The sequence below is a fragment of the Vipera ursinii genome (assembly GCF_947247035.1).
Source record: "Vipera ursinii genome assembly, chromosome: 4".
Taxonomy (NCBI): domain Eukaryota; kingdom Metazoa; phylum Chordata; class Lepidosauria; order Squamata; family Viperidae; genus Vipera; species Vipera ursinii.
This window is the reverse complement of record NC_139514.1, coordinates 55,311,886-55,334,010: the sequence shown is the minus strand read 5'-3', so window position 1 is coordinate 55,334,010 and position 22,125 is coordinate 55,311,886. Positions and strand designations below refer to the sequence as shown.

General features: G+C 41.0%; 1 protein-coding gene across 1 annotated transcript in view; it reads left to right on the top strand.

Annotated features, from left to right (window-relative positions):
• Positions 1-8,287: 8,287 nt before the first annotated feature.
• The window catches only part of RIPK4 (receptor interacting serine/threonine kinase 4), a 33,428-nt gene continuing 19,590 nt past the window's right edge, over positions 8,288-22,125 (top strand). The window contains exon 1 of the mRNA XM_083361435.1: positions 8,288-8,532. Within this exon, the coding sequence (XP_083217561.1) occupies positions 8,351-8,532 (182 nt within the window). The 5' untranslated portion in view covers positions 8,288-8,350. The remainder of the gene's footprint in view (positions 8,533-22,125) is intronic.

Genomic DNA, 22,125 nt, shown 5'->3' with positions numbered 1-22,125 from the left:
GACATGCACAGCCTTTCCCTGATACAGAAGTTATGTAAAAATAAAGCCGAGTCTAGGTTTTGCATAATGCTGCTGATGATAAGCCCTCAAACTCCTAATGATTGACTCCAGTGTCTTCGTATGGATAATGGACAGGATTGGAGATTAAAAAAAAAACAAGTTTTGAGGAATCCTTCGGTATAGCTGCTGGAGTGCAGGGGAAGAGTCATCCAACACTACTCTCTACCACTGGAAATAGGAATAGAAGAACAGAAGCATGCAGTTTCCAATATCTAGATGGTACAGGAAAACATGCTCTTCATGATATAACCCTAATTATTCAAGGGAACACCTCTGTCTGATTGTTTCTGTGGGTCTGGCAGAGTGAAATGCTTCAGGTCCCATCAATTAAGCAGAGTCATTTCATAGGACCCTACTAGCGTGCCTGCTCTGCTTTCCATATATATTTAATTTATTTTTTTATTTTAATTCCATTTATATCCCGCCCTTCTCCGAAGACTCAGGGCGGCTTACAAGCTTAGCAGTAGCCTTCATTCTATGTATATGCCTGCTTATTAGGGCTTTCACACACACCCCAAGCGGCATTATTACAAAGTCAGCTTAATTTCCCCCAACAATCTGGGTCCTCATTTTACCTACCTCGGAAGGATGGAAGGCTGAGTCAACCTTGAGCCTGGTGGGATGCGAACCTGCACTATATATATATATGTGGAAAGCTTACATCCTACAATGGTACTTTTAACATCATCAAACAACATCTGCCTCTCTCAGGTCCTTGGAAAGAACTTGATAGGTGGATAAAATGCCAAAAATGCCAAATCCAATTATACCACCTGGCTAACCGTATGAATGGGGGATGTCAATTTTTCAGCAGGACTGTCACAAGAAATCAAGTCCAACTTAAAGGATTCTTTAAGTTGCACATAGAAAGATGAGATGCAAACTTTTCTCATAACCCACAGCTTATCTAATAGGCAGCTCATAGATTAGCTGGGCTATTCCCCCCAAAACTAAACAATCCAGTGCCAGGTTGATACTTTGATGTAGACTATATTTCAGGACTTTAGGCTAGATTGAGAATAAAATAAATTCAGAAGAAAGTAATGGCAAATCAAGAAAACTGCATAATTGCAGTGTATCTTTAAAGTCATCAGTAGTCAAGCTCAGTTCTGGATATTTTGTTTTTCTACCTTTACTCACAAATGTGATGAAAACTATTTTCAATCTTAGATCTAGTTTAAAGGTAAAGGTAAAGGTTCCCCCGCACACGCGTGCTAGTCGTTTCCGACTCTAGGGGCCAGTGCTCATCTCCGTTTCAAAGCCAAAGAGCCAGCGCTTGTCCGAGGACATCTCTGTGGTCATGTGGCCGGCATGACTAGAGATCTAGTTTAGAGGTTACCAATTTAGGACTACATTCAATTGCTAAAAATCTTAGACATGGCTATTAGCACGGTAAAAAAAAATCATCTGTGACAATGCGGAAGTTCAATAGAACATCACAGTAATAATATAAGCTGTAGACTTCATTTTTAAAGGTAAATGAAATAAAATCAAATTTTGATTTAATTCTGGGCCTCACTCACTGCTTTTTTTGGATTGACACCTATAGAATTTTCCAAGACCAAGTGTGGCCCTTCACTTGGAAAAAGTTGTGGATCTCTGCTCTTGTTGGTACTGACCTAGGGGGTCTAGTGTTCCTTTTTAAAAAAATAAAGGAACCAACAATGCTTCTAGCCTGAGTTGAGCATTAAATCTAGTTTGGTCTTCAAACAACAAGCAAATTCTGGCCTGATTTTATGGGTACTGTACTTTTCCATCTCTAAACCTGATCCCAAATAATCCTTTCCTATAGCTTGTATTCTGAAAGCTCGCATTCAGCAATGTAGCTGGGTTTGAAGAGCCCCCTCCCTCCTCACTTTTCTATCTCCATATTCTTAGCATCTTGTAATTATCCAAGCCCCATAAGAACCAGTAGCCTTCAGGGAACAGCTGATCTTCCTTTGCTTTTGTTTTAAATACAAAAGCCATTTGTCTCCTCTTTCCTGTTCTACAGTTTTAAGAGGGCTTGTAATCATCATAAACATGTTGAAACACATAGCAGTTCACCTTAAAACAGTTGTGAGATAGAGAACTAAGCTTTCTTACTTCCTGGATCAAGCATAACTGTAGTTAAAACAAAAGAACACACAGCTTGGCATTAATAACACAGTGAATTTAGCTTTGGCAGATTATAAATGTACAGTATACATGTTTCTGCAGAAAATAAGATATTGTATACGAGTATGAGCCCAAACAAAGCAAATATTCTAAAATTTCTGTCTATACTTTCTTATACTGTTGTTTGATGCCCTTGGTTTATTATGAAATTTTGTTTCTTACAAGGAAGTCATATACCAGTTAATTAAAAAACAAAAATTAAGAATAAACTCTGGTATTTCCTCTGTTGCAAGGTTCATTGAAAACATATTTTGGTCTCTTTAAAAGAGAAAGGGAAGTGCCATCTTTGGCACTGGTTGAAACTGCAGGAAGAGAGATGCCTTTATGGCAATATAGCAGTGATGGGGAACCTTTTAGAGACCGAGTGCCCAAACCACAACCACAAACCCACTTTTTTTATCACAAAGTGCCAGGGCCGCATCAGCATTGTGGTGCCCTCAGGGGGGCGTGGGGGTGTGGCTCACTGGGTGGGCATGGTAGTGGTTGTCACAGCAGACTGGGTGGGCGTGGCTGGGGTGGGTATGGCCACCTCAATGTTACCGGGCAGGGTTGGGGGAGATCCAGGGTTGGGGGAGATCCAGGAGGTCTCTGGTGGGTGGGGTGGTGGGCAGGAGGCCCAGCATAGACGGGGGGGAGGCATGCGATCTTAGCTGGAACTGGGGGGCCGTGGTGCCGATGGGGATCTGGCTTTTCCTGCCTTTGGCTTGCTGGGTGTGGGTGTGCTCTACCACCTCTACTCAAGCTTGCTAGCTGGCTGCTTCACCTCCTTTGTGCTGGGTGGGGCTGCCACTCCGGGCAGCCTAATGGACCTGTGCAAGCTGCTGGCAGCAGCGATGCATGTGCCCACAGAGAGGGCTCTGAGTGCTGCCTCTGGCATGCATGCCATAAGTTCACCACCACTGCAATATAGGATATAAATAAGCATGTTACTCCACTCTATTGATCTCATCCTAACCAAGTACTACCCTTCTGCTTTTCACTAATACCTTGGCAAATGCTGGCATGGCAGCTACACCAGTGGATAATTACCTAACCAGAGTAGTATCTTGGTGGTTCTGTAATAAACAAAGATGCATTCTGGAAGAATCAGGGCTTTTTTTCTCATAGAACGCTCAGAACGGAGTTCCGGCACCTTTTTTGGATGGAACCTTGTAGGGTAGGCAAGGCGGGTTGTATGATGTGTGTGAGTTCCGGCACCTTTTTCTTTTACAAAAAAAGCACTGTGGAAGATGGAAGTTTACTTGAATGATCAGAATCTCAGATTTCTCACTATCAAATACAGATGTAATTGTAGTTATATGACAGAAACATTATCAACGAATATCACCTTCAACTTAATGAAGTGGAAATAACATGAATAAAAATAAAGATGTAAGTCACTTCTGCTGCTTTCTCAATTCTAACAGTACCAAATAGTGCCAAATCTTTTTTTCATCTGTCTGCTTATAACTTTTTTGTTTTCCAAAATGTCCACTTTATCGTTAATTTAACATCTCTAGTCAATTGTCCTACAGATTCTTAACTTCTTTCATTTCCTCTTTCCTCTTTCCAATTCTTTATTCCATTATCTCTTCAAAAATGGCTGAATTAGCATTAATTGATCCAGATACCTTCTTGTCTGATTCTTCAAACAATTTCTGGAATCATTTTTTTTTCTGTAGGTTGCTCTAATCATCCTCTCCTCCTGCCTTTGCCATTCTAATATGATTTATCCAAAAGTGAACATGCCTCAACTGCAAGGGAAAAAGTAAAAGACAGAATCCCTCCCTTCGGTTTTTTCCCCCATTTGGCCTTTCTGTGTCAATATTTTAGTCTCATTGGACACTCCGTAGTTAAACTCATAGGGTTTCTTTCCTATTTATTTATCTTCTTGTTTTATAAAATTCCTCAATTTTCTGCAATCTTTTAATATTAAATAGCACTTCCACTAAAACTCAAATACTTTGGCCACCTAATGAGAAGGAAAGACTCACTGGAGAAGAGCCTAATGCTCGGAAAGATTGAGGGCAATAGAAGAAAGGGACGACAGAGAATGAGGTGCCTGGATGGAGTCACTGAAGCAGTAAGCGTGAGCTAAAATGGACTCCAGAAGATGGTAGAGGACAGGAAGGCCTGGAGGAACGTTGTCCATAGGGTCGCGATGGGTCGGACACGGCTTCGCAGCTAACAACAACAAGCACTCCCACAAAAATCAGGTCTATTTACCTTTTTAGTGATAATATTTTCAAAAGCATTTTCACCCAAAAATAATTTTTGAAAATTACTCTCCCTTTATCCAGTTATGTTTTCTTACATCCAATCCTTGTTTAGCCATTTGCTAGTAGTTTAAAATTCTTTTAAACAGCTTCCTTTCGCTTTTTCTTCCTGTTCCCCCCCCCCCCTTGCAAGGTTGACTCACCAAGTGATTTTTCCCTTATCCTGCTGATTGGAAGATCTCTTAAACTTTAAAATCGATTAGTGATTAAGAAAGTGAGAGTTTTGCAAATCTTATGTCGATTACAAGCTGCTTTGCAGTAATGAGCATGACTGAAAAATCCTATGAGTCTCAGCTCACAAGCTGATGACAAAAAACACAATTCCTATATTCTCCTTATGAGTAGCAGCTGGCTGGAGTACAGGTGGGCAATCCCTCAGTCTCTCCTTGTTTACAGACATTCCCCCCACCCCCAACCAGAATTCAATGTCCGACTACTGCAATGCTACCCCTGCTCTTTGGGGATGTCTAGTTCACCATTAGACCTCAACCAGAAGCCTGAAATAAGTTTAAAGAAGAAAAGCAATAGAGACAGTATGACTGGCTTCTGACGATAAATATTTATTTATTTATTTATTTTATTACATTTATATACCGCCCTTTCCCGAAGGACTCAGGGCGGTTTACAGGGTGATTAAAAACAAAAATACAAAAGTTAAAAACAATTAAAAAAAATTTTTATCCGTCCCTGAACAAATAAAACCCCAGTTAAAATATATAGAGATAAACCAAATGTTAGAGGTATAAATGATTTAATTATTTTCCATTTATCTTCACTTAATACTTCTTTTTGAAATATTTTAAATAGTGCAATTTTTTTAAAAAAAATATCTAGAAAGTTCGTTTTTCTCCATTGAACATTTATCAATTAAATTCATTATGTTATGTGAATTGAGTCATCATGGTTTAAAGATTAATGTGTTGTATGAATTCAGCCAATTCATTCTGCCATGAATTATTGTTAAATAAAACAGAAGAGCAAAATAAATTTCAGGATGACCTGGATGGAGAAATGGAACAAAACAGGATGAAATTTAATAGAAATAAATGCAAATTCTTCACTGATAAAAAGAGAAATCCAATGCACGAATATAAGATAGACATAAGGGTGTGCACAATGTTCTGGCATTAAAAGTCCCATGTCTAAATGAGTTTGAATGGTCTGTTGCTTCCGATCTCTTAATTTGGAAATGAAACAAAATGGGCCTTTTTATTCTGATACAGCTCAAAATGTATCCATCGTGGTATCACTGAGTAAAAACCTACATTTAGGTGCTTTTCTTTGAGACAGTATGTGTGGATATCAGTAAGGGAAGAATCAGCTAAAGAGAAGGAAGGGAGGAAAAAGAATTCTGAAGAGGAGGGGTTGTGGGTATTTGTCACCCTGGGAGAGCAGCAGGGGCACCTGCTGAGAGGAGGGAGGGAAAGGACCAAGTGGGGAAAAACATGGGTACAATGGGGTGGTGAGATAAGAAGGGATTAGCTTGTGACATCACCATCCCCCAAGGGGCTCTTTTGATGTCCCTGTTATTTTCCCACTCAAGTGGCACCTATTTATCTACTTGCATTTGCATGCTTTTGACCTGCTAGGTGGGCAGAAGCTAGGGCAAATTGATGGGACTTGCTGTCCGGTTTTGAACTGCCAAGCTGTCAACCTCTCATTGGACTTTTGACTCAGCATCCTAGCCACACGACCCACTACTATGGGCCCATTAATAACATTATAATATTATTGTTATCAGTGTAATTCATACGAGTCAAAACACACAGACAAGAGAATAACAGTTGGGGGTCTTCTAATTCAACCCCCTATTCAAGTTGGGGGTCTTCTAGTCCAAGACCCTATTCAAGTGTGTCTGGGGGTCTTCTATTCCAAGCCCCTATTCAAGTTGGGGGTCTTCTAGTCCAAGACCCTATTCAAGTTGGGGGTCTTCTAGTCCAAGCCCCTATTCAAGTTGGGGGGTCTTTTAGTCCAAGCCCCTATTCAAGTTGGGGGGTCTTCTAGTCCAAGCCCCTATTCAAGTTGGGGGTCTTCTAGTCCAAGCCCCTATTCAAGTTGGGGGTCTTCTAGTCCAAGACCCTATTCAAGTTGGGGGTTTTTAGTCCAAGCCCCTATTCAAGATGGGGGTCTTTTAGTCCAAGCCCATATTCAAGTTGGGGGTCTTCTAGTCCAAGCCCCTATTCAAGTTGGGGGTCTTCTAGTCCAAGCCCCTATTCAAGTTGGGGGGTCTTCTAGTGCAAGCCCCTATTCAAGTTGGGGGGGTCTTCTAGTCCAAGCCCATATTCAAGTTGGGGGTCTTCTAGTCCAAGCCCCTATTCAAGTTGGGGGTCTTCTAGTCCAAGCCCCTATTCAAGTTGGGGGGTCTTCTAGTGCAAGCCCCTATTCAAGTTGGGGGGGTCTTCTAGTCCAAGCCCCTATTCAAGTTGGGGGTCTTCTAGTCCAAGCCCCTATTCAAGTTGGGGGGTCTTCTAGTCCAAGCCCCTATTCAAGTTGGGGGGTCTTCTAGTCCAAGCCCCTATTCAAGTTGGGGGTCTTCTAGTCCAAGCCCCTATTCAAGTTGGGGGGTCTTTTAGTCCAAGCCCCTATTCAAGTTGGGGGGTCTTCTAGTCCAAACCCCTATTCAAGTTGGGGGTCTTCTAGTCCAAGCCCCTATTCAAGTTGGGGGTCTTCTAGTCCAAGACCCTATTCAAGTTGGGGGTTTTTAGTCCAAGCCCCTATTCAAGATGGGGGTCTTTTAGTCCAAGCCCATATTCAAGTTGGGGGTCTTCTAGTCCAAGCCCCTATTCAAGTTGGGGGTCTTCTAGTCCAAGCCCCTATTCAAGTTGGGGGGTCTTCTAGTGCAAGCCCCTATTCAAGTTGGGGGTCTTCTAGTCCAAGCCCCTATTTAAGTTGGGGGGTCTTTTAGTCCAAGCCCCTATTCAAGTTGGGGGGTCTTCTAGTCCAAGCCCCTATTCAAGTTGGGGGTCTTCTAGTCCAAGCCCCTATTCAAGTTGGGGGTCTTCTAGTCCAAGCCCCTATTCAAGTTGGGGGTCTTCTAGTCCAAGACCCTATTCAAGTTGGGGTTTTTTAGTCCAAGCCCCTATTCAAGGTGGGGGTCTTCTAGTCCAAGCCCCTATTCAAGTTGGGGGGGTCTTCTAGTGCAAGCCCCTATTCAAGTTGGGGGTTCTTCTAGTCCAAGACCCTATTAAAATTGGGGGTCTTCTAGTCCAAGACCCTATTCAAGTGTGTCTGGGGGGTCTTTTAGTCCAAGCCCCTATTCAAGTTGGGGTCTTCTAGTCCAAGCCCCTATTCAAGTTGGGGGTCTTCTAGTCCAAGACCCTATTCAAGTGTGTCTGGGGGGGGTGTCTTCTAGTCTAAGTCCCTATTCAAGCAGGAGACGCAATACCATTTCAGATCTCTTTGAATAACGCTGGAATTTTTTTAAAAAAGCGGTCGTTTTTACACTGGAAAAGAATATTTAATTGGAAAAGTTTGTCCGTTCACTCGGTTCCCCCCCCCGCCACTCCACTCCCCGGTTTTTTTTTCTTTTGATAAAAAGAAGATAAAAAGCCATTTTCTCTAAAGCACGCATCAAGTAATCCTATCCCGGCGCCCCCGCGTTTCAGTGGAAAACCCGTCTTTTATTCCAGCAGGCGATTGTGCAAGAGCTGTCTTGTTACAACAGCCACTTTCTAACTCCCGGGACTCCTCAGCTTACGCTGCCGTCGAAGCGGCGAGCAGCGAACCCCGGAAGTGATGTCAGAACTGGGTGCGTGAGTACACCTTGAGTCACCTGGGGAAAAAAAAAAAGAGACAGTGGCGAGGAGCGAGGCGGGCAGTGGGTTGGGTGCCGGAGGAGAGAGCCACGCTGCCACGCTGGGGAGCGCTCCGAGGGCCCCATGGAAACGGAGGGTCGCTCCTCGTGGGCCATGGGGCTGCTGAAAACTTTCGACGCCAGCGAGTTCGTCAGCTGGCAGAAGATCGGCTCCGGGGGCTTCGGGCAGGTTTACAAAGCCCGTCACGTCCACTGGAAAACGTGCCTCGCCATCAAGTGTTCGCCCAGCCTGCATGTGGATGAGAAGTAAGTGCCCGCTTTGCGTCCGAAGGAGAAGAGCCGAGTTGGTCGGCGCGGCCCGGGCACGCCAACGCGCCCAAGCCTGCGCTGCAGGGAGCCTGAACCGAGTTCCCCCACCCCACCCCGCCGCCGCTGCTGCTCCCAAAGGACAAACTTGCCGGTGAAGCTGACAACACTGCAAGCGAGCTGAGACCGTAGTCGGCTAAGAGACACGGTTGAGACGATTGGGTGTGCAGTTTGGGGGTCGGGAGGGCTTAGAAATGTACCCGCTGCAGTGTTTTAACAGGGCAGCGACGAACCCCCCCCCCAAAACCCCAACCCGGATCGCTGAACTCTGGTGCAATTCCATAGGTGTCAAACGGCTAGCCCATTGCAAAATGCTTGTCGATCTGTCGTCGAGTTTTATAACCCGGCAGGTCTGGAACGTTTCTAAAAGTTAATCCGCTTCGGAAGCAGAGACGTTTACAATAAACATCACTGCAACAGTTTGGGGCTGGTTAGTAGGGAATTCCTGTAGCTCTTGTGGTGGTGGTTGTTTTTTTTTTCTTGTTTAATCTTTACTTGCATAATTCGGAATGTATGTTTTGAAACCTGCTTGCAATTAAGTCTTAGCGCAAGGATTTTCTCTGCTAATCTGCGGGCTTGTTGCACATTAGCTTTAGACACTAGAGGGTTGGTTCCTCACCAGTTTAAAGTAGCGATTTCTGGGCGCTGTTAGGAAGCTTCATGGCGCATTTAGGGCAGACCGGTGAGAAGGCTTGTGGGGCGCGTGTTCTCTCGTGTGCGCTACAAAGATTAATGTTGGCTTGCAAAGCAGCCCTGAAGAAAGGCAGGGAAAGGAACGGAAACGCGAGAAGCGCAGGAAGACACCTGCATCTCAGTTTGACTCAAAAGTTCCATAATCCCACTTCATGTTCTTTGCATCAAAGCACCCCAAGGTTGCTTCCCACAGATCCTTTTTTGCAACTCCCACATTTACTCGGTGCAGTTCTTCTGCCTCTGGATGTTGCTCCCGGAGTGCAAAACGATTATTTGCATTACACGGTGCCGTTTTGCATCGGATTAGGAAGGACGCGTTTATGCACTGAGGCGAATTTGCCTCTGGAGTTGCGCTAATGGCTTCTTTGTAACGCAGCCGATAAAAAGAGGCTGTACAAGCAGAGCCAGTTCCCAACTGCCTGGGACGCTGGAAGCGATCGGCGAGTCGCAGCCTGCGCTGTTCTTGCCCTTCAGAATTGCGTGGAAAGGACTAAGTTATTCCGCAAAAGAGAGAGAGGGTGGTGGCGTGCAAAGAGGAAAAGGGAGAGAGGTCTGCGTAGTTTTCTGATGTAAAGCTGGGTGGATGGTGGGGTTGCGTTCACTGGCTTTACTCAAATTTGAATTTGAATTTGAATTTCTGAGAATAGGGCGACAAACCCTGAATTGTGTTCTTGTCGTGGTTTGCTTGTGTTTGGCCTGACTTACCTGAACCCAGCTAGTGTGATTGGAAAGCTATGATTCATACCTTAGCATAATATGTGAACCTAGTCAATTATTGTTAACTGTAGTTAAACAGTGTACTTGCATGGCATAGCGCAGAGTTTCTCAACCTTAGTGACTTTACGTGACCATTAATTACACTGGTATAGTGTGATCTGTGAACTCAATCCGTGCCATCTTGGGCTATCAGAGTGTCTTGGATTATATTCCATTATCTGCCAATTTTCTGCTCTGCCATTTGGAGGTTACCAACCAGTACTCATAAAAATAGTTTTACAAAGAAGCGGTGAGTGTGCTTATCCTTCACAAGGTGTCCCTTGTTCCCTAGATTGCAGTGAGTGTTAGATCATGTGTTTTGGTTAAAAGGATCACAGAGCTGGTGCTAGAAAAATGTATGCTCAGCCAGAGGACCTTGGAGAAGAGACACATGTAATATTAGACCAGGGGTCTTCAAACTCGGCCCTTTTATGACTCATGGACTTCAACTCCCAGAATTCCTCAGCCAGCATGCCTGGCTGAGGAATTCTGGGAGTTGAAGTCCATGAGTCACAAAAGGGCCAAGTTTGAAGACCCCTGTATTAGACATTACTGTTAATGTCAAAACAGGTCTTAATATTAAACACCTAAGAAGAGGCCACATGATTTACTTGTTTTATCTTGTTGACCTGGCACAATAGGTGAAACCACCCATTATGATTTAACATATATGAAAACTAGCTACTATATAGTAATTGTAGTTTTCTAAAGTAGGTCTTTTTTTTAAAGCAATCTATTGCACAGTTTTCTTTTTGAGCCCAGTTCAATGTATTTTTAACCACAAACTGTAATTAAAAATCACCTTAATAAATGTAAATATGGTCAGATCTCCCTGTGTTCCTAGTCATTTTGGGAATCTGATGTAATTACAATGTATAACAACTATGCATGGAATAAAACCGCCTTTCTCATCAAGTGGAAATCAGTCACCCTGTGAAGCATTGCGGGAAGATTCAGGACAGATAAGAGGAGATCATTTGGTTGTGTAGTAACAGATCCATTACCCCCCAAAAGAAATGATATCAGTTTGGATATACTTGTCTTAAAACGTATATATTTAAAACTATTAGAGGCTTCTAGGCAAGATAGCCTTGGTAAGAGCCTTGGTGGAGCAGTGGGCTAATGCCTCCTTAAGTAACACCAGCTGCCTGCAATTAGTGCAGGTTCGCATCCCACCAGGCTCAAGGTTGACTCAGCCTTCCATCCTTCCGAGGTAGGTAAAATGAGGACCCAGATTGTTGGGGGCAATTAAGCTGACTTTGTAATAATGCCGCTTGGGGGGTGTATGAAAGCCCTAATAAGCAGGCATATACATAGAATGAAGGCTACTGCTAAGCTTGTAAGCCGCCCTGAGTCTTCGGAGAAGGGCGGGATATAAATGGAATTAAAATAAAATAAAATAAAATAAATAAATAGCTATGTTAAAAAAACAGATTAGGACCATTAAAAACTATAGCCCACTCAGTGCAAGAATCTCCTAAAACCGTTTCTCAAACTTGACCATTTTAAGATGTGTGGACTTCAACTCCCAGAATTCCCTAGCCAGAAGCACTGCCCTGAAACATCACCAGCAAACGTCTCTATAACCTTTGCTTGATCTCACATGTTACAGGAAGCAATTGCTGGGGAACAGAAACAGAAGTGCCACTGCGCTTATTTTCTGCCTATGGGCTTTTTCTTGGCATCTGGTTGGCCACATGAGAACAGAATGCTTAGCTAGATAATCATTTGATTGATTCAATTTAGGTTTTGTGTTCTATTTTGGCTTTTGTTTTATGGATCTATATGTACTTTGCTTCATGCCTGCTTTCTGGGTCCAAGCCTACTGAACAAAGTGGTGAGAATTTACATATAATTTTGCATTTGATGTATCTATTACCATACCTTTAATAAACTCTACAAATATATTCCGTGTCCTCTGCAGCCTGTAGGTGGCAAATAATATACCTATAGATTGCTTTAGGCATACTGATCTTAGACATATATTTCTTAGGTATTTTAGTTTGCAGACTTTGCGGATTTAATGTAATGCCATTTATCCACATAGGAAATGTTAAAAGCTCTTGTAGAATCAATTTGTCTGCAAGGTATGTGATTTAAAATAACTGCTGTTTGCGAAAATATCAGGTGATAACACATGGAGCTAAATTTCAGAAATGTGTATGTTCTCAAATGTAGTTTTAAGTTGTCCTGGTAGAATTTGATTAATGCCTATATTGGGAGGCCCTTCATTCACCTTTCTGCCTATTTTAGGCTATTTGCTGGTTCTTGTAGCTGAGCCACGTAATCCAAATTGTGTCATGCTACACATGCTAAGTGGAACTGTAATTTTTTTCTGGCTAAGATAGCTTCTAGAGTTAAACTATATATTAAATGCAAAAGAGTATGCAAAAATTGTTCATTTTATATGTAGAAATCATTTCCTAAAACAGATTAAATGCCTCCACACATTTTTGGAAATTTAGTTGCAAGACTAAATAAATAACAAGGCTGATAATGGCAGACACATTATCCAGTACTGGTAATCCTCAGCTTATGTCCATAACTGAGCCCAAATTTTCTATTGCTAAGTGAGACAGTTATTAAGTGAATTTTGTCCCATTTTATGACCTTTCTTGCCACAATTGTTAAGTGAATCTGGTTTTCCCTGTTGAATTTGCATGTCAGAAGGTCGCAAAAAGTGATCACGTGACCATGGGGATGCTGCAACGGACATTAGTGTGAAAACTGGCCATAATTTACTTTTTTCAGTAATGTTGTAACTTCAAACTGTTACTAAATGAACTGTTTTAAGCTGAGGATTACCTGTATGCACTTGTCTCCTGTTACATATTGTTCCTTGCAGTATGTTAGGTATAATATTCTGTACAGTATTCTATAATATTCTAAGCAGCTTTTATCCAATGCAATAACTAGCAAAATGGTGGGAATTACAACTATAACAGTTGGTCACATAAATTACTCTGAGGTGACATGATATTCCACCATTTTCATAAGGTTGGTTTGTAGGAAAACAAGGTTGCTACTGTTTTGGTAGAAGTTCAAAAGCTAAAACAATATCCTGAAAGTAGTTGTAGAGAAAAAAAGGTAACCCAATTGAGTGTGATATTGTTGATAATTTATTATCAGTTTTATTCATGAGGTTTTTGACCTTGTGCACCACCCAGAGTCTTTTTAATGAGGTAAAAAATGTTGTTAAATAAATATAAAACAAAAGCCCTTGACATATGAGATGTAGTAAGGGGGAACGTTTTCTTTAAATGAACAATGTGCAAGTGTGGAAACAGGTAGAATACCTAGATCTGTACTATGTTCTCTTTCAAGACAAACATCTTCTGCCTTTTCTTGTATATATTCGGATGGTAAAGATTGCAGGATGGCGTGAAAGTCAGCTCACTCCATGAAGGTAACCAGCTAGGTTAGAGCAGTGGTAGGCAACCTCGGCTCTTTTATGACTCATGGACTTCAACTCCCAGAATTCCTGAGTCAGCTGACTCAGGAATTCTGGGAATTGAAGTCCATGAGTCATAAAAGAGCCGAGGTTGCCTACCCCTGGGTTAGGGTATGTTTTTCTTGTACAGTTTTGTCTAGACAAATCTGGGTATTTAAGCACTAAGTAAAAATAAAGAATTTGAGGTAACTAACTTTTTGGAATGTGATTGTTTCTGTAATAGCATTTGTACTTCTAAGAGGTACAATGGGTATTTTTCTTTCTAAAATTATCTTGCTGCAGAGATTAAGCTCCATTTCGATTGGAATGGAACAGTCTGATTCAGTAATTAATAAATCAGTAAACATCACATGAGGCGGCAAGTTTGACCCCCGTGCCCCTAAATCAGGGGTGTCAAACTCAATTTCATTGAGGGCCGCATCAGCATTACAGTTGCCCTCAAGGGGGCCAGGTGGGTGTGGCCTGGGTGAGCATGGCCTACTGGGTGGGCGTGGCTAGAGTGCGTATGGCCTGCTGGGTGGGCGTGGCCAGCTCTACATCGTTCGCATCAAGGGTGCCTATGGGGGCCTGGGCAGGAGTGGGACAGATCTGAGGGTCTCTGGGCCAGGGCCAAGGCAGTGGGGGCCATTCCCTCACTGTTTCCAGGATGGCTTCGCGGGCCACATGAAACCACTTTGCGGGCCAGATCCGGCCCCCGGGCCTTGTGTTTGACATGTCTGCCCTAAATGAATGCATATTAAAAATTATAATGATGCTGTGTCTAAAGATTCGAAAGGAAGCTTTGTTTTGATCAGAGCTTCAGCGATGTGCTTCATCAATGTGCTTCTAGGAAGCCAAGCAGCATTTCGCACTGCATCAGAGCTGCCATGTCACATCAGATTGGCTGCTCTGTTAATCCTCAGTGGTCTTTTGCCCAGGGCAAGAAAATATTTCCAATGACATAGATGGGGAAAGTTAAGCAGTCCTTATTAACATGTTCAACTGGAGGCACTGAGGCAGGGCACCCCACTTTTCCACATCAATCCCCATTTCAGAACGGATTGTTCCAGCAATTGAAGTTGAGGCAACTATGCAAAACAGAGCGGCCCTACCATTATGTGTCTGGGCCTCAGCCATGATGAATATCTCTACCTCATTCATAAATGGTGACTAAATATTGTTGTTAAACCTGTTGCTTGCAACTAATGACCTGTGCAATACCTAATGCAGAAAAAAAGGGCAACTCCAATAGTATTGCCCATTGCTTATCAAATACTGGGTGGGCCTGATGGTGTTGATTATGAGTACTAACCATTCCAGACAGCTACAAATCACCAGTTGCTTGGTTAAATAGCATATCTTCCTGGCTGGGATCCATTCCCAACACATGATCAATTATGTGTGTGCTCCTAATCAAACAGTGCCTTCTGCAGTTGTAGAGGTCAAAATGTGCAGCCCAGAAGCAGGAAATGACCTTGTTTTGAAATTCAAATAAAAAACAACATATAAGCAAGTTTGTCTTTGATCTGTTGTAATTTTTTTTTTAAAAAAACTTGTGTTACTTGAGGCCTGTAGTAAGGCTTCAACACTGTAGATATGTTGGAGAAATATTTATTGAATAGATCTTATATGTTATGAAACATAAGACTGCTAGAATTGAGGTAGAATAATAATTTAAAAAGCAATCCTTGTAGTGGGAAAATGTTAGGAAGAAAAAAATCCCCAATCATTACTGCACTAATTAATGCATTAATTTGCATGGCTAATATTCCAATCCAAGTCTTTTTTTAAAAAATAATTTATATATACAGTATTGGAAATTCCACATATTGTGAACTAATTTTTCATGGATGGCATTTTAATTCAAGTATCTATAGATTCTATTCCTATCTCTGGGAAAGCCTATATTTGTTTGTTTCTGCTAAGTTTACTGTTAAAAAAATGAGGAGACATGTATAAAATATAACTTATAAGAGTTCCTGTGGGTATTGACAATCTGTTGCAATTGAGAGTTCACATCTACATGCTAGAGATTTTTTTGTGATCAGTAAACATTAGGAGTAAAACACCAACCTTTCCCTATTTCCTGACCTTCAAAATCAAGTCCAATCATTCCTTAGCCAGCCATATTATTGATTTATGAATGGCTTCTTAAGAAAATGCTTGATATGAACCTTTATCTTTGCATGTTCTTTGGAATCTGAAAAACTCAACACGATTCAAAGTATATTTCTTCCATCTTTTATTGAAATTGCTGAAGGTAAATGGTGGTTTGCAATTTATCTGGAGGTGACAGAAATACCAGGAAGGGTAGGAGAATCATATTACTGTAATTAGTATTTTTAAGAGTTCTTAATATTGGTAATTCATACTCCTGTATTTGTCTCTGGCATCTGTTCTTTGGCTTAGTATTTTAGGCTGAGTTGTAAGAGTTGTCTTGGGTCACAGTATTTGTATTTCTCTCAAAGTTGTCTGCTTTATTCCAAAATACTTGGTTTAGATTATGTAGTTGTGAATTGGAATTTTTAGGTATCAACCCAGGGAACAAGGCTGCACTTTGGGCTACTTGTTGGATAAGCACACATTTTCCAGAAGTGAGTAATGCAGCAAAGCACCTTAGGAGATAATTATTGTGACTATTCTCCCTCCCAATGGTATACTCCCAGACTTTTTATTACCCAGTGGAATTGTGGTGGGCAGTGAGATAATAAAAACTAAGGAAAAACATTAAAATTTTCAACAAGGAAAGAGAAGATGCTGTTTAATTCTCCTGAGCTGCCCAAGGACGTCTTGTTGAATTCATACAATCTCCTTTATTATTGGACACCACTGGACACGGAAACCTTCACCTTTACCTTTAGTACTGCATACATTAGTAATTTTTGTTCAGATCAGTTTTGTGGTACCATTTATTCACATATCTCCCCACTGAATCTTTATGGTTCAGTTTGTATCCCTCCTCAAATAAAGCAAAAGTATTTTGCATTTTATTCATGGCCCTTCATTTTATCTTTCCATGGTCTTTCCTTATCTTTATACGTTAGTAATATATGTATATACTGCTTGGAATAAGGCATTACTGATTTTCTGTTTCTTAAAGCACTGTGCATCTTGCTTCTGAGCAGAGGAGTGTTTTAAACATTATAAAACCACTACAGGTTGCAGCATCTGGTGACACTAGTTGCACTTGAGAAGCAGGATCAGTTCAGATTAGTGCTGGATGGAAGACTGACTACAGGGCATTCCTCAAGGATAAGTCAAAATGGTGTGTGCAGTGGCACAATCCAAAACCTAATCTTTTTTATATATAAAGGGATGGCTTCAGTTGCATCCAGCATATTAATTTTTTTTTACACACACACACACACCGCCCACCCAGTTCACCCTTGGAGACAGCCAGAAAATCCAGGAAATTGTAGATTAGGTTATGAAGCTGAAAAAGCACTTCAGAAGAAGCAATAGCCAATCAATTCCATTTTGTTCTCACACAAGCAACATGAGTATGGCCATGGGGTTAACAGTAGTTGACTCCTATTCAGAGAAGAATTTACTTTTTAATGGGGGTAAACTAAATTGTAGCTGAGCTAACAGTGAGTGAAACCTTTACAGTAGTAATCTTTTAACAGAAAGATTTGGGTATCTGCTACGCTGTTACAACTGTTATACAGGTAGCCCACAATTTACAACAGTTCGTTTAGTGACTGTTCAAAATCACAATGGTGCTGAAAAAAGTGACTGTTTCACACTTACAACCATTGCAGCAGCCTCGTGGTCATGTGATCAAAATTCAGACGCCTGGCAACTGATTCATATTTATGATGGTTGCAGTATCCTAGGGTCATGTGATCACCTTTTTACAGGGAAAGTCAGTGGGGAAGTCAGATTCACTTAACAACTGAATTAGTAGCTTTACAACTGCAGTGATTCAATTAACTAGGGCAAGAAAAGTCATAAAATGGGGCAAAATTCACTTAACAAATGTCTCACTTAGCAACCAAAATTTTGGGCTCAATTGTGGTCGCAAGATGAGGACTACCTGTAATTGAATCAACAATGAAAACTATTGGTTGACTTTGACTTGACTGTGACCCAAGCTAGTGAGGATAACTAACATAATGCTTCACATACAATGACATTTTGTATCCATTGAACTTTGAACATGTGTTCTCTGTCTTAATTGAATCTTTGTTTTTTGCATTTACTGCAATAAAGGTAATAAAAATGTGCTTATCCCAACATAGAAAAATGGGGAAGCTCAATCTCAACCTTGTGTGCCATAGAACTCCGCCCACTTTGCCTTGTCTTGCACTCACGATAACCCTTGTTCCTTGCCTAAATATTAACCACAATATTATTCTGCTTTATCCACAAGGTGTTGTTATTTCTTAAGAGCCTTGGTGGAGCAGTGGGCTAATGCCTCCTTAAGTAACACCAGCTGCCTGCAATTAGTGCAGGTTCGCATCCCACCAGGCTCAAGGTTGACTCAGCCTTCCATGCTTTGAGGTAGGTAAAATGAGGACCCAGATTGTTGGGGGCAATTAAGCTGACTTTGTAATAATGCCGCTTGGGTGTGTGTGTGAAAGCCCTAACAAGCAGGCATATACATAGAATGAAGGCTACTGCTAAGCTTGTAAGCCGCCCTGAGTCTTCGGAGAAGGGCGGGATATAAATGGAATTAAAATAAAAAAATAAAAATAAAAAAAGTGCCAGTAAATAGAGTGCTCTAGCACCCTTCACATGGTGATGTCCAAACCCTTTATAATAGCTAAGATAAATATTACACTTAATAAAGAAATTCAAAGTGCATGTATTTTTCATCTGTTGGCATATGTTCAATATGCAGTGAAATGTGAAAAATTTCATGCAGCTCACAGTGCAATACAAAGAATTAGATCCAGGGATGAATAGAGAGTGACTGTTTTCAGGTAACAGAAAATAAACCTTTACAGAGTCTTTATCTCTGTGATAACTATGACTATATTCAAAAGGCTAATCTTGCGAATTGTGTTTCTCCCAATATAGTATTGTTTAGTAAACATGAGTGACTTGCACATTTAAATAAAATAGATTGATGTGATTTTGAAGAAGTACATTACACCAGACTGCATCCCAGTATTTTGTTCATTGTGTGTTTTTATTTTTAAAACATACTCATTACTTCAGACCAGTTTGAGGTAGCTTAGAGGGTGCTATATATGGTCTTATTTTTTTCCTTTTGATCTCTTTGCTTTGAGTCATAATCAAGAAGAGTATAAACCACAAGCACAAAACTTTTGCAGGTTTTCCTTAAATGCAAAAGTCTTTTAGCAGTCTCATGATTTAGTGAATACTTAGGTTTGTGTGGTGTAAATAAAAGTGCCAGTTTTTATCTACTGTGGTAATGTGGTTTAAAACATAAATGGGACTGTTTAACAAAAAAGAATATAACTATATCTCCAAGGCATTTATCATGAGCTGGAGAAACTGACACATTTGTAAGTTTGTTTAACTTTTAACTTTGTCACCTTCAGACTCATGCTGTTTACTTCAATTATCAGAGAAATTTTATTCACATTCAGATATTTTTATTCAAAGAATTTAAACCTTTCTCAGAAAAGAAATTTTACAACAGACAGTATGTTGTGCTCTGGCTTGTTCAACAAGCTGGAATCCCTTGTGAAGTTAAAAGGTAAAGGTAAAGGTTCCCCCGCACACGCGTGCTAGTCGTTTCCGACTCTAGGGGCCGGTGCTCATCTCCGTTTCAAAGCCGAAGAGCCAGCGCTTGTCCGAGGACATCTCTGTGGTCATGTGGCCAGCATGACTAGATGCCAAAGGCGCACGGAGCGCTGTTACCTTCCCACCGTAGTGGTCCCTATTTTTCTACTTGCATTTTTTACGTGCTTTCGAACTGCTAGGTTGGCAGAAGCTGGGACGAGTAACAGGCGCTCACTCTGCTACGCGGCACTCGGGATTTGACCCGCCAAACTGCCGACCTTCCGATCGACAAACTCAGCGTCCTAACCCACTGAGCCACCGCGTCCCTTATCTTGTGAAGTTAGGCAATATAAATTCATGGCTAATAGGCCAATCCCTAGTTTTCCTCTCCTGTTTTTTTAATTGGTTTTGCCTTGCATCTCTTGGCATTGGTTAGGGCAGGGGTGTCAAACTCAATTTCATTGAGGGCCGCATCAGCATTGCGGTTGCCCTCCGGGGGCCAGATGGGTATGGCCAGGGTGGGTGTGGCCTACTGGGTGGGCGTGGCTACAGTGTGTGTGGCCTACTGGGTGGGCGTGGCTAAAGTGCATATGGCCTACTGGGTGGGCGTGGCTACAGTGCGTGTGGCCTACTGGGTGGGCGTGGCCAGCTCTACATCGTTCGCATCAAGGGTGCCTATGGGGGGGCCTGGGCAGGAGTGGGACAGATCTGAGGGTCTCTGGCAGAAGGAGGGTCTCTGGGCCAGGGCCAAGGCACTGGGGGCCGCTCCCTCACTGTTTCCAGGATGGCTTCAGGGGCCACATGAAACCACTTCACGGGCCGGATCCGGCCCCCGGGCCTTGTGTTTGACATGTCTGGGTTAGGGAGTTGGACGGGACATAAAAATAAACTGCAAATAAACCAGGGAACCACAAGAAACCATGAACCAGTCTTTGCATCTTGTTTCAAGCGACAGTTGCAGTCAGAAGATAGTAAGAAAGCATTATTTCAGCTGTGGATTACTGCCCTAAAAGAAATCAATGTATTCACAGTCTCCTTTCACTCAACACATATATCAGGAAATAAACACATTATGGTTTTAATCAGATCATGAATGCAGTATTGTATGTGGGCCTGAGTAATCCTAATTCCAAATATTTGGAAAATATTTTACAGTACTTTGCCTTTCATCTGAGTAATCCATGAAATGAAAATAACTATGGGGCCATTATTTATTAGGGGGGGTGTTTATTTTTAATAGTAGAGGAAGAATGTAAGGAATAATTAGACAATCCCTAATTGAACAGATGCTAAATAGGGGTGAACCTATGATCTGGAAAAAAAAGGTAATTTTTTTATCTCTAGGATAACATGGATAAACAGCAGATTCTTTTAGACAGTTTGATTTGTCTTTATTAGAAGCTAACTTTCAAATAACTATTTTGAAAATTAAAGTTTTTCTGACAAGGTGGTGCATGGCTAGCTTCTGAATCTCAGTTCTGGTAATGTCCATATTTCTTAAGATACGGTATATCTTTTTAGGTGTTTGAACTTTTGCAGCTGAAAACAAGTAGGTGGTGGCATTTAAGTATGGCATGTCAATTTACCAAGAGAAGCCAGATATTACTGCTAAGCTTGTAAGCTGCCCTGAGTCTTCGGAGAAGGGCGGGATATAAATAGAATTAAAATAAAAATAAATAAATATTAGAATTCTAAAGCAATGGGGCCTATTCAAAAATACCTGCAGTATTAATCCAAACATTATCTCTCTCCAGTGTCAAACTCTGAAGAAATTGGCTCTTGCAGATGCTTGGTACCTGTGCTGATCATAATGATCAAGCAACTATGACATCCAAAATAGCCATTGTCCTCTCTTCACACCAAAGTTTGATTTTGCACAGGGAAATTCTGTGAAGCTATGGCAATTTTCCACTTTAGCAATTTTATTTGTCTGATGCTATGCATATTTTGAAGAACAAAACTCATGGTTGCTTCTAATCTTAAATAAATGAAATGCTACTATTTAGGTTGGTAATGCATCTGTGATTGCAGTGTGTGGTTTTCATAGTTTAGCCAAGTCTCACAGCATCGTGCATTCTCATATGAAATCTGAATCTAATGTTTCTACTTCTTTAATTAATTTATCTTTTTAATTTAAAAAGCACTTTTAACATTTTGAAAAATGGCACCAGAATCCTAAAAATGATTGATTGTGATTAATTGGAGTAAATCAGCTTAATAAAATATCCTTTAAAAGTGGCTTATTTTACCCAATTAAGATAAATGATCAAGTTCAACATCACACTTAAGCTATATTTAAATTTGAAGCATAAGTTTTAAAACTCCTTTTGGCCACATGAAAAGTAGAGAAATGTCTGGCTAAATACTCTCAGAGTTTGTCTGTGTATAAAATATGTATACTGTCTCCTCCAAATGCCATGATTTGTTTTTGCCATGGTTTATTGAATAAACCAATAACAAACTAGAGTTTTTCAAACGAGGAAAGTAATTATAGTTTAATCAATCAGTCCTGGTTTTTACTATTTTTTTCCTCCAGTTACCCACAAACAAACTGGGTAAAAGATTAAACCAGGATTAAATAAAATAAATGCAGGATTCAGGCAAAGCTGTGTTTAATGAATAGAAACCCATGTTTCTGAATCATGATTTGTAAAAAAAAATGTATTTCCCTTTTTTTAGGATGGATTTGCCTTTCGTACTAAACCAAACTTGATCATATTGTAATTCAGTGCTATATGTGAATCAGACCTACCTGCTTACAAATTATCACCTTGCAACATGACATTCCAGCAAGTAGACAGTGAATGTTCTTGAAATAAAAGATTGCAAAACAGTAATCTCTTTGAAAAGAAATTGAACTGATGGCTTGCTAACCTACATTTTGGTGTTCATGAGAGACATTCAGCATGTTAAGGACTATGATAGAAAGCCTATGGCCATGTCACTGAACTACATTATAT